Source organism: Anguilla anguilla, chromosome 16 (assembly GCF_013347855.1).
Source record: "Anguilla anguilla isolate fAngAng1 chromosome 16, fAngAng1.pri, whole genome shotgun sequence".
In the NCBI taxonomy this organism is placed as follows: Eukaryota; Metazoa; Chordata; class Actinopteri; order Anguilliformes; family Anguillidae; genus Anguilla; species Anguilla anguilla.
In genome coordinates this window covers 22,024,478-22,037,204 of record NC_049216.1, presented here as the reverse complement: position 1 = coordinate 22,037,204, position 12,727 = coordinate 22,024,478, and the positions used below count along the sequence as shown (strand labels likewise).

Sequence of the window (12,727 nt, the reverse complement as noted above, 5' to 3'; positions counted from 1 at the left end):
AAATCAAAATTTGAGGTCGCAGGTAGCAGCACAAAATGTTTCCCATATGTACTGATGCCAACATCAGTGTGGTTCCTGATGAATGCGGAGACGTGTTTGGGAGAGTGACTTTGAGTTGCATTGTCTTCATAGATATCGTGTATTTGTGTGGTTAGTTTTCACCTCACAGGGAAGTGTTTTAAAACATTTGCGAGTGGGACCTATACATAAAAGCCTATTTTTCTGAATATAGTTCGCGTAGGCCTACTTAGTAAACATCGGTCAAAACTCCTCCCATCAAAAAGCGTTGATGTTTCTAAAGCCTGCCCCTTATACAATATTGCCTGTTCCTAATTGGTCAGTTAGTTTAGCCACATCCCATATGGGCTTTAATATTCTGTCCCCGCCTACGATTATGACAGATTTGTTCCCACCCCCATTGATGTCAGGCTTGTTCTTAAAAAAAGGCAAAACAATTCGCATGACAAAAACGCTCCAATATCGCTTCTAGGTGGCGAACAAAGCGCAAACGCACTCTGTTCGAATATTCCGAATATACGAAAGCATTGGGATCACACCAGATATGGTTTCGCCTGTCACAGTGGTAAGCGCTTTCCGTAGAATATCTTTGATTTAGTTCCTTTTAGAAAACAATGCTAGCTAATTGAATCGATGCAGTGCTCATCTTTAAGGCTGCCTCAGGTTACAATGTTTAGCCTACTGTAGACCTTCAAATTCTTTATCCTAGATGCAACGAGTTATGGACACCACGGCGTATTGGTGATGTTTTGTTATGACCGGACAGTCTAATTGTATGGAAAACAGGTAGCCTATATGTCTGATCAGCCTTTCCTTCAAGAGAAGCAGGGCAAATAAGGCAATATTGGGAATCTGCCTTCTATCATTTTCGTCGCATGATTCGGGTTTTAACAACTGGTCTTGGTTCATTTCCCGAAATAGGATTCGAACACTTACAGTGATAAAAATTAGAAGTAGCCTATAGCCTATGTATTCTGTCGTGCTTGTTGTAGCTCGCTTGGAAAACACTGAACACGTGATCAATAAAAGCATGTCAATGTTTATCTCGTCTGAGCCGGTTCCTGTAATATTTTTTATATAGGCTGCGGACTTTCCCAAGTAGCGTAGGCTATTTGTTTATGTCTGAATGTTTAATTGCAAATTTCACCACGTTTATTTGCATAATTCAAGAAGATCCGGAATGTAATATCGCGACTCCATCCTTTGAAGTCGCAATGTTTTTAAAATGTAACGACTTTTGCATAACTCGTCTTTGAAGTAGACTATTCATGGTCCCCACAGCTATTTCTTCCTGTTACCGTTATTGCCTTGTTTTCCGAGTTTGAGCGCAGACAAGCTAGTGTTAAACAACTGCACTTAGGCTATGCAGAAAAAATATCCCGAAAGGAATAAGTAGCAACCTTTATCAACTAGCCTTTCGTGAACATTGCCATTACAATTAAAACACATGCGATTCATAAGCCACTTTAAAAATACATATTGAGTTCACACAGCTACTATTTCTTCGTTTTTGTTTTCTCGGATATCCTTTGTTCTTTTTCTTCTTCCAAAGGCTGTATTTAACAAAAGGAAAAGCTATCATGTGACGACCTTTTTGTCTTCTTTCCTGTACCCTCCAGTAACGCATGCGCTCACCAGCTGACCCGCTGTGGTAGTGTATTAGAACGCGCATTTACCTGCTGTTCTAAATGTTTTTCTTTCGCGTTCCCTGCAGGTGCTTGGGCCCATTTATAAAAAACATATTTTATACGAATATGTTCGTATTCATATACGTATTGTGTTTTAATTAATAGCCCTACATCAGTTAGAATTTTCTAAGATAGGTGAAGTACTTCGAATTTAGCCGTTGCTACAACGCTGTAACACTGATATAATTGTGTTGGCTACTCTTCAACGACAAGGTTGACGGAGGTGATTAGTTTTCATTTCACAACTTAGCTACACTCATAAACCCATGGAATAAATCCCGAGTTCCGACTGCAGCCTGTGTGGAGGCAGGATTAAGCGCGGGTTGCTGTGGAGATGGGTTCGCTGCAGCTGTGGCGACGTGAAAGGCTCGGAGTCTGAAAACAAAACGCTTCCTCATTTAGTAGCCAAGCCACGGAAGACTATCTTCGGTTTGGATGTTCTCTGTTGTCTGGTGTTTTTTATAGTCTGTGTGTCTGTTAGAGAAAAAGGGGGTGGTGGGATGGAGAGGGCCTGGTTAGTGAAGTCTCTACTCAAGGTTTAGCCTACTCAAATTTGGACGCTGTCCGCAAGCACGTGATTGTGGCTGTGGAAGTTGAACGAAATTTTTATGAACAGGGCTGAAGCGTGTGTTGAGAAGGTCGTAGAGTTGTCTACAGCATGACATGTCAACACGTCTTGCCTCAGCCGCCTTACGGTGGAGTTTAAGAGGGCACTGGTCGCCACTCGCGGTTCTTGCAGTTGCCGATAATAATAGTGTAGCTGGTGCCACTTGATGCCGCGCCGGTATAAATTGGGATTGGGCGAATTATTGGGGGAAGCGCTTTGGTACCAGCCGGGAGGAGAGGACAGGTGCACACACACTCGTTGGCGTTGAAAGAAGGTGTAGTGCAGGGGTCATCAACTACATTTGTCCAAGGGCCAGAATACAATGACGTGCACTGGCTGAGTAAGGGCAAAGCCTTGGAGCGCTTCATTGAACTCAGTGATCAAGTTGTGGATTTTTTGAAGCAAAGTCAATCAAAAGGAGCAGCTGACCGCTTGCGCATCATGCAAGACAGAGAATACATGTGCAACGTTGCATTTTTAGCCGACTTTGAATGGACTCAATCTGCAACTACAGGGGAAAGAAAAATCTGTGGTGGATATGGTGGAAAGCTTGATGCTTTTGGAAACAAACTTGATCTATCCCATGCAGATTTGTTATCGGGGAGGCTGGTGCACTTCAACACACTAGACAGTGGGTGTGAGCAACGTCATTGAGAATTGATGAAGACATTCATCACACAGCTGAGGGAGAATTTCCCTGCCAGATTTGATGACTGCCATTTCCAGGGATGTCATTGAATTTGTGCGTGACCCATTTAGCTCAAACAAAAAGGGTGGCGTAGTACAATTCTACACCAGGGGGTGTTACTAACTTAATATATAGAAAAAAAATAGAAATAGAACACATAAATATAGTCGACCACTTCCCACAGGATTATTGCTACACACTTTGGCACATCTTTCTTTTGTAAGAAAGAGGGGGAAAAAGATCCTGCTGACTACGCCAAGTGTAACACCCCCTGGTGTAGAATTGTACTACTCCACCTTTTTTGTTTGAGCTAAAGGGGAACTCTAAGGCCCTTGGGATATCCCCCCTTGCAGTTATCAAATAAATTATGGAAACAGAGTTAAGTCAAAGTGCCAAAGTTTATTATAACAACAGTATGCAATTCATGTGGCACCAGTATACTTGAGTGCCTATCCCTGGCTTTAAAGCTGGGCTGGACCTGTAGCTTGAGAACAATAGACTGGGTGGTTAACTGAGGAGAATTTAGTGGTAAGCATATTAAGCTTTATCATTAGAGTGCGAAGCACTGACTAATATCACTACACTTAAGACAAGTACTCACACTTTTCAGCCTAACACTTGTAATATAACACTTGTGGAAACTGCACTTGCTAGTTTCACGCTAGTGAGATAAAGAAATATAAGCACACATGTTCACATCAAGACTCCTCAGCTTACCAACCTGAGATACTACCAGTTCTCCTCGCCTACAGTCCACCCTAACTAGCCCTGGGGAAGTGCTGACCAAAGGAACAAACAAACAACAAGACCAAACCTAGTATATGGCTGGAACTAACAAACGTGATCCGGCCGGCCAATGGTGTAACTTCATAACTCGTTCTTCAAAATTCTTTTGCCTCATACCGGCTCATACGCCGGGCAGTCTAGAAACCAAATCTAAACCTGGAAATCGTAAGGGACTGATGAATAGTAAGAGCAGCAGAAGAAATCTGCAAAGCTCCCTGAAAAGAAATACAGACATTAATTTGGTCACCTTATTTAATGCGCACAATAGCAATCAACGAAACATTTCCTTTTAATTTACAAAGTATTAAAATGCTCAAGCTTTATTTAATCCATCATTAAAAAGAGGCATACCTTATACGTGGGAACCAAACAAACACTCCCTGCATACACGGACACCCTTCCGCACCAGCGCTCTTACTAAAAAAATGGAGAATCAAGGCTTAACAATGTTTTTCCGTTCTCCAACAAACATTCACATCTTAAACCCATTCCATCTTGAGATTAAAACTTTATAAAAACTTGCTCACTTATTGTAGCACTTCAGTCTTTTGGCTATTATAACAAGACCGGTGCTAGATAGTTTGCCCCTGCACTGAGCAAAATGGCAACAATTTCGATGGTTCACTACACCTTCTTCCAACGCCGACGAGAGTGTGTGCACCTGTCCTCTCGTCCCGGCTGGAACCAAAGCACTTCCCCCAATGATTCCCCCCATTCCAATTTATACCGGCTGTGGCATCTGGTGCCACCGGCTACAATAGTAACCCCTGTGCCATAAGGGAACGTTATCAGTTACACTCTGGTATCTGAATACTGTCTGTCTTTACAGCCAGAACAAAGCTTTTGATAATAATGGGACTTTCATCATCGGTTGAGTGGAGATAAACCGATTATTATTCCAAACCTCTGCAGACTAAATTATAAATCAAGGGATTTGATGCCTACGCAGTTGTTAACATTTCTTTCGCAAGTGAAGTACCATTATATTTACAATATTTTGTACAACTGCAAAATCAAATATTTATCTCAGTTTCAGTTTTTATTGGGGAACAACTGAACACATTCCCTTTAATGGACCACATTTGGGACAATGATCGACCAGAAATATTAACCCAGTTTAATTTATAAACCGGTCAAACTCACTGTTTTCCCTTTCATGTCCTGTAGAAATAATCTTAAACTCGTCTCCTGTGAACACATATAGATTGGGCGGTTTAGTCAAATATACAGGATGCTACCCTGATGAGGTCAGCCAGCCAGCTAAGGTCGAATGGTTTATTCTCATTTTAATCCCAATCTGTAAACACAATATCATTTTATATTATCCAATCACCAGAATCAAAACACACCTCTTTTTAACTTCACCTTGGCTCCAAGAAATTGGATCTGTCTTGTGTCCTAAGTCTGATCCTGTCATCATAAATTGAATTCTGGGGTGTCGTGTTGCTGGCCTGTTTCAAATACTTGCTAATCACTGAGTATGGAGATATCATATGAGTTGACTTTATTCTTGTGGGATCACTTTCTGGCACCGTATAAATTTATATTAGGAAATGCTGCAGTTATAGAACATTAGACGTTGTTCCTAATTCAGTATTATCTGTTTTACTTTAAAGTTGCACTCTTTGAGTACTGTTAAGCCATGTACTTTTATTTTTAGCATTGCTTTGGTTCATGTGTATTTGCTTTCAGCCCTGGCTGTTCCATTACTTATTGTAGCTCGTGTTGCTACACATTTAATTTTTCCATGCCATGTTCGCCTTGCAAATCGACCAGTCTGCTGCCATCTAAATAACTAATGTAAAGCTAACATTTTTTCTCCAAACTGTGCCCACAGTTTCTGAAACTCCAGAAGTGAAGAGGGCATACTCTTGCTCCTGTAGGCAGCATATCCGTCTTCATCACCTTGGCATGACCTTTCTGCCTCAGCACTGTGTTTTCCCATCATGCACAGGTCTGTGGTTTCGCAAATGAACGCTGCCCCTTCATTAGATGTGGGACCACGGGACGTGTCCAGCTCAGGGGGCACGACGGCGCCCCCAAGGACATTGGCAACTCTTTGAGGGCAGTTATGACCATTAACCTGCGTTATTATTTCCTGGGCAGAAGTTGTACTTTAAGCTCCTCCGTTAGGGGGATCGAATGGTCCTGCTGAGACTTAAAATAGTGTGTTGTGGGAGTGTGGAGGTGGATACTGGCCCTCTGATGCAACGAAAACCAGAATCAGTTCAAAAACTGTGCACAGCCTGTGGTTTATCTTTCTCAGTCTGCTCCTCTGTGAGCATAAGAGATTCTGGCTCCTTTGTTTTCTGTTCTCATACTTTTCCTGAGCTCACAGTTCCACAGGGTAATGCATTTGCAATTGAATTTGATTTTTTTATTTGCATTTGTCTGACCCGCCATGAGACACAGTAACAATAGCTCTCCACAAGGAGGTTAATCAGCAGGATGAGGGTTTTGCAATTTCTCCTCACACTTGTTTGAGTTAATGTATTTTCCATGATGAGAAGGGAGGAGGGGGGTTTCACTTCCCTCAACACTATGTGCTACCCCCCACCCGCCAGGACTTGAGTCTGAAGGACAGCGAGATCTAATGTTCCATGGTGTTTGGTTTCAGTCGTTCTTAATGGTGGGTGGAGGAGGTGATCTGGGGTGAGCTGATGTAGTTAAAATTGACATAAGGTTTTGTAACATTTCTCCCTCTATCATACCCGCTATGGCTGTCAGTTTTTCACATGGCCGTTTTGACTCCTATCTCACTCTCAATCTCGCCTCGTACATTATACTTAATTTCAGATTTGTGTGTGTGCATGTGCGTGTGCGTGTGCGTGCGTGCCCTGGGTGAAGCCTGACAGTTTTGCATGCACAAAATAATGGGCAGCTCTCATAAGAGAGGCTGGTGCAATGATTACTTAGCTGTTTGTGTCGAAAAACAATGTACAGGCCTGTATGGCAGTGCTAGGAAACACTGGGAAAGGCTCCCAGCCTCGGCAGCAGGAGATGGCGTGAGGGTCTGAGGCTCAGGATTGGAAATATTGCTGTCGGTGTTGAAATAAACAATGAGGAACATGAGGCCTAAATGCTACAGGTTCCCATTGTACAAAAACTATGTTCACATTACAAAAAAAATGAGAGGGAAACCTCCGGCTGAGGAAAGAACTGCGATTCCGAAAGGGAACCCCAGCGCATTCTGCAGACAAGGCCAGGGCTTCTAATGTGACCGTTTGTCAACATCTCCTGTACTCAATTTCACATTTTGGTTGACTCGTCACTTTTTTTTGGCTGAAAAGAAGAAATATGTCCCCGTCTCCTCTTTGGCCTTTCCTTTTTTTGTGTTGTTGCATTGTTTTCGTATAATTTTATTGGCCCAGGACAGGGGTCAGATGACATTCTCTCACCCTGCTCAATACCATAGTTCATGGTTTATTTATTTATTTATTTTAATTTTTTACATCCCTTCATGTTTTCAAATCAAAAGACAAAGCTAGGCATCACATATTGGTTCATTTATCAAGTGAAAAAGAGGCGTTATTCACATTTAAAGTTTGGTTTCACATTGTTTTAACTCTCATGTGAATAAGGCTGTGGCTCTGCCTTCATTAATGCATTAAAACAGTCACTCGGTGAGAGGGGTGGGCCTAGAATGATGCACATTAACCTTAAGATTAGGTTTATTGGGTGAGAGCTTCATTCTCATATAGTTCTTGACACACGGTCTGTCCCTGTTTTTTGATTTCCTGTATCTTGATGCTGAAAAGCCACTCCCGCATAAATATGAGGTCACGATTGGCATGAGAGTTTTCAAAGTCGCGTTCAGACAGGGCTGGGTGCTCTGTGCATGATGATGGCCAGAAATCTGCCAAGGGATTACGGTGAAATTCTGTCCAGCCTTGGTGCTGTGGGCTCCTGCTGAAATTCTGTCTGGCCTTGCTGCTGTTGAAGCTATCATCGTTGTCAGCGATAGCTGCGTTAGCAGTTGGCTTTGACAATGAGGTTGTGGCTGTGAGAAAGCTGGCATAAGCACCAACGCACAGGGAAGCTCCTCTCCTGCCACAGGGTCAAAGATATTTCCTTCCATTTTCGGCTGCTGATTTTAAGTGTAGCCCCCATTTTTGGTGAAGTGTCTTTCCCTCTTGTGATTTCCTAATAGAAATGAGCAGGATAGAAACTGGGTTGTTTTTAGATGAATGCACAAAGAACACAATGGAAGACCATACACCCTGTCCTTAGGTGCTGGTGAGCTTTTTACATTGAAAGTTTCTTGCATGCAGACACACACATAACTTGGAGCCGCTCCAGACCACATAAAGCGCTCTGCTGTGGATGGAACATGGAACAGTAAATAACACGTACCTCGCATGCATCTCCTCTGTCCTTGGTTACGTCTGGGGAGAGTGCTGACTGTCCACAATGTATCCAATCGCTCGTGGAATAGAAGATGAAAAATAAAAAAAAATATTTGGCAGTGAGATTGTCAACCTTTAGTTTTACTGAAAATGTTTTTGCATGTGTTGTGAGCTGCTGCTTCTTCTCACTTTGCAGACCACCAGTAAAGCCTGCCAAGACATTGAGCTGGAGAGGCCTACTATTTTTAATGGAATATTGTGAGTCTAGTACAGTTAATTACAACAAGCACAAGGTGTTGCTATGCATCTTGGGAGAATCTGGGGTTGCTAGGAGCCTGTGGAATAATCATGCTGGCTAATATGGTCTCCTGCGGGTGATAAGTATCCAAAGTGAAGGAGTGTGTGTGAATGCATTTGCCATAGTTGTGGTGTGTGGTCAGGGGACCTGATCAGGGGACTTGGAAAGAGGGCAGAAATCAAACCAGGCTGTGTTCTCACACAGTAAGGTGTGTGACGGGGTGTGGACGACGTCTATGACTAATGGAATGTGACTGTGAAATTATTATTATTATTATTATTATTATTATTATTATTATTGTAGTAATTATAGCTCCTAAGCTCTGCTGCACATACAACCTATGTAACAGCCCTGAGGAGTAAGGCTTTGTTGCATGCAACAGTTCTGTTGAAGACACCATTTAGAACTTCTGTACTGTTTGGCCTTTGCAATCCCCATGCCCGGCGAGAGAGAGCATCTGAGAGCCGTTTGTGTGTGTGTGTGTGTGTGTGTGTGTGTGTGCAAGGGTGAGTGTATTTGAGTTGTGTATATGTACACCAGTATATGTGTATGTGAAAGTGTGTATGTGTCTGTGTGCATGTGTGCCTGTGTGTGTGCGTGTGTGTGCGCATGCGTGTGTGTGTGTGTGTGTGTGTGTGTGCGCGTGTGTGTGCGTGTGTGTTCCTGACTTCCTCCCCACTTCTTCTTTTGGCTATGGAGGTGCCCTGCAGCCGGAGACTGTGTCAGTGTTCCAAATGGGTCAGAGTTTGGCTGCCATTGTTCTTCTGCTCTTTTTCTCTCTTAAATGACCTGCAGACTCAGAGCACAATTAACTAAAATGGACTATGAGGAGAATTATGTTTTTGGCTGGACCACAACAGCGGAGCCAGCCCTACAAACGCGAATGTCTTTGACTGCGTGAGTGACTGAGTGAGTGAGCGATGAAGTTACGCCATTGGTCAGCCGCATCACGTGTGTTAGGTCCAGCCATATACTAGATTTTAACCTGGTCTTGTTCTGAAAGTCCTAAGTGAGTAAAAAAAAAAAAGTTATGTTTGCTTTTACTGAATTTGAAATCTAAAATGCATTGAAATAAATATATTATCTAGGTAATGCAACACTTCAAAATGTATAAACTCTTCACGTTTGGATGTTGCATTGAATTTAAAAAACATTTATTAAAAGTCTACACATACATAATATGGTGATATATTCCATGTCTGTAAGGCAGAAGCTGTGCTTTATTGTGAAATGTGCTGCTGTGTTGTTTTTACGAAATGGGGTGTTGTTTTTTCTGTCTGTATAGGTGAAAAGCGAGGGGCCAAAGTTGGTGCCCTTCTTCAAGGCCACCTGTGTTTATTTTGTGCTGTGGCTGCCCACCTCGGCACCGTCCTGGTTCAGCGCCCTCATCAAGTGTCTGCCCATCTTCTGCCTGTGGGTCTTCCTGCTGGCCCACGGCATTGGCTTCCTGGGTGCCCACGCCAGTGCCCGAAAAATCCTGGCCGGCCTCATCTTCTCAGCGCTCGGAGATGCCTTCCTGATCTGGCAGGAGCAAGGGTACTTCAGCCATGGTGAGTGTGTGTGTGTGTGTGTGCGTGCGTGAGACTTGGTCAGTCAAATTCATTTGATGCTTAACAGTGTCAACATGATGTTCTGGCGTTTGATTTGGTATGGATGCTGTGAGTGTGTGCATTTGCATCTTCAGGTGTGAATATGCGTGAGACCCTGTATATAGTTTTTTTTTTTTAAAGAGTGCTTTAAGATTAGAGATAGTGCCTTCTCTCAATATCTAAATTGGGAATGAATTCTGTAATGGAAGATGAGGAAGTAGAAGCTGTTCATGCCTAGTTTGGTTAGGGATAGTTGATGTATGTGAAAGTGTGAAATAATTTTCTGATAATATTTACACAAATGCATATGCATGTATGGTTTACTAATGAGATTAGTGGCTGTTGTGTTGGCCTGTAGTTTGTTTTTCTCTATCACTGAGCTGTATGTTTTTTTTTTAATAACCTGATCTCAGCTTGGTGTGGGTGTCTCCAACTGTTCTTATCTTTGTGCTGACATTATGTGCCAAATTAGTTTTAGGAAATGTGTTTTCCTGGCAGCAGTCTAGCGTGTCGATCTCACCATGGCTCATAGATTAGAAGCACTGCATGGGGCTGCTGGGTGGCTCATTCAGTTAAGGCACCCTGCTGCTGTGCATGGATGAGCCTCATGGCCTTGGATCAAATCCGGACCGTGCCAGGGCCAACTGTAGCCGGCAGCTCCATTGGGTGACACACAATTGGTCATTGGTTTGTGTTTCTGCATAGATTGACAATATAAAAGGTCTTCCTCTGATTCCACCCAATGTGAGCATAACTGTAGTCTGTGGTGTGAAAAGAAGCAGCTGCATGTTATGGAGGAGAACTGTGCATGTTTGTATACAGTATGTTAATATGTGTATGTGTGCGTCATTGTAAATGACTGTGTATGGTATGTTAATATGTGTATGTATGTCATGGTAAATGACTGTGTATGGTATGTTAATGTGTGTGTGTGTGTCATTGTAAATGAGTGTGTACAGTATGTTAATGTGTATTTATGTGTGTTTTTCCTCCAGGGCTGCTGATGTTTGCCATTACTCACATCCTGTACTCTTCAGCCTTTGGAATGAAGCCCCTGAACCTGGTGGCGGGGCTGGTGATTGGGGGCGTGTCAGGGCTGAGCTACGCCCTGCTCTACCCCTACCTGTCCGGCCCGTTCACCTACCTGGTGGGCGTCTACATCGGCCTGATTGGCTTCATGGGCTGGCGTGCCATCGCCGGAGTGCAGCTGACCAACGACCTGTGGACGTGGACGCAGCTGTCGGCCTGCCTGGGGGCGGTGCTGTTCATGGTGTCTGACCTCACCATCGCCGTCAACAAGTTCTGCTTCCCCGTGCCGCACTCCCGCGCCATCATCATGGCCACCTACTACGCCGCGCAGATGCTCATCGCCCTGTCCGCCGTCGAGTGCCAGGACGCCGACGCTGCTCGAAAGAGGGGGTGAGGCGGGCTGTGGGCCCCCCTTCCTCGCTGCTGACCCCCCCAACCCCCCCCCCCCCCCCCCGCCACCCACCCACTTCTGAATCCCAACCCCCCCTCAACCCTGGTCCATGTATTTCTGTTCCACATAATGGTATTACTCTTTTTTTTTTTTGGTTTGGCCTAGCATTTGATTGGCCGAAGCAGCTGTAAACAATGTTGACCAATCACCAATCGGCTATGTGAAATGCATATCAGGTGTTAACTGTCCTTCTAGGCCCTCCCACTTACCCCCTTCCCCCCCCCCCACCACCACGGGGTGAATTTAATTTGGTCCAACACTAGAATTTCAACTGGGAGCTCTTTCATACAGCCCAGCACCTTCTGTGTTTCCGCTGGAAAGGGAGGCCTTTAGTCAAGGCTATTGTGCTTACTTTTTCCACCGTGTGTGTGTGTGTGTGGGAGAACAAGCTCCCACACTGTTGCTGTGAGCTTGTATGGAATGTTTGGCTTTGAGTCCTAACACCCACTGCCCACCTCCACACCCCCACCTCTCTTTTTGTTCTCATACTCCTTCATCTGAGCCAGGTTATCATACATGAGAACCAGGATGCCTTCTTCATGACCGATTCAGCTGAAAGTACTGGAAGCAGACAACCCCCCTGCCTGTGCACCTTAAAGAGTTTAGGAAAAGTCTGTCAGATTCTAGGAGTAACTGTGTCATTTGGGATCTCATCCTGCGGAATTGGGCTCAGGTGGGGGTTGGGGGAGCCGTTCTAGGTTCATGTCCGGTCAGTTTTTTTTTTTTTTTTGGGAGCTGGTTTTCTCCTGTGTTAGTGTTTCAGGTGTAAAAGCACCGCTATTTCATTCCCGTTGCTGATTCTCTTGGCCATTAAAACTGTGTCCTGGGGTGGGGAAGTCTCTTGAGTGTTTCAGGTCCCTCAGTATAGCTCTCCCAAAACCCCCAGCTCCTCTGGCCTTTCAGTGTTTTGTGTTCTCTTTGATCACAAGCTTAACATCAACCCAAGCGTAAAAAACAAGTCCACACCCCCCCCTCCCTACTGGACAGAGGCGTTTCTGGAAATAAGTTTTTACGTCACGTTCACATTCGTCCTGGTAAATCATGGTTGTTGTGTTCATTAGGGGACAGTGATGGCACTGCTGCTGTGAGCTTGTGACTTTGTTACTGCCTCTCATCCATTGCCTCTAAAGGGAGGTCATGTGACCTGCAGGTGGTCGTCAGTGTGACAGCTGCACAGTAGCGTTTATATTATTCTGAGCATGCTCAGTAGCCCCCGTAGCAGAGTGG

At 44.1% G+C, this 12,727-nt stretch overlaps 1 protein-coding gene across 1 annotated transcript; it reads left to right on the top strand.

The window, feature by feature from the left end:
• The first annotated feature begins 414 nt into the window (after positions 1 to 414).
• On the top strand, positions 415 to 11,498 carry tmem86a (transmembrane protein 86A). The gene is made up of 3 exons (XM_035395991.1): positions 415 to 583; positions 9,717 to 9,981; positions 11,016 to 11,498. Exons 1-3 carry the CDS (start codon positions 563 to 565, stop codon positions 11,441 to 11,443), a joined length of 714 nt encoding a protein of 237 aa, XP_035251882.1. The 5' UTR covers positions 415 to 562; the 3' UTR covers positions 11,444 to 11,498.
• The last annotated feature ends 1,229 nt before the right edge of the window (positions 11,499 to 12,727 follow it).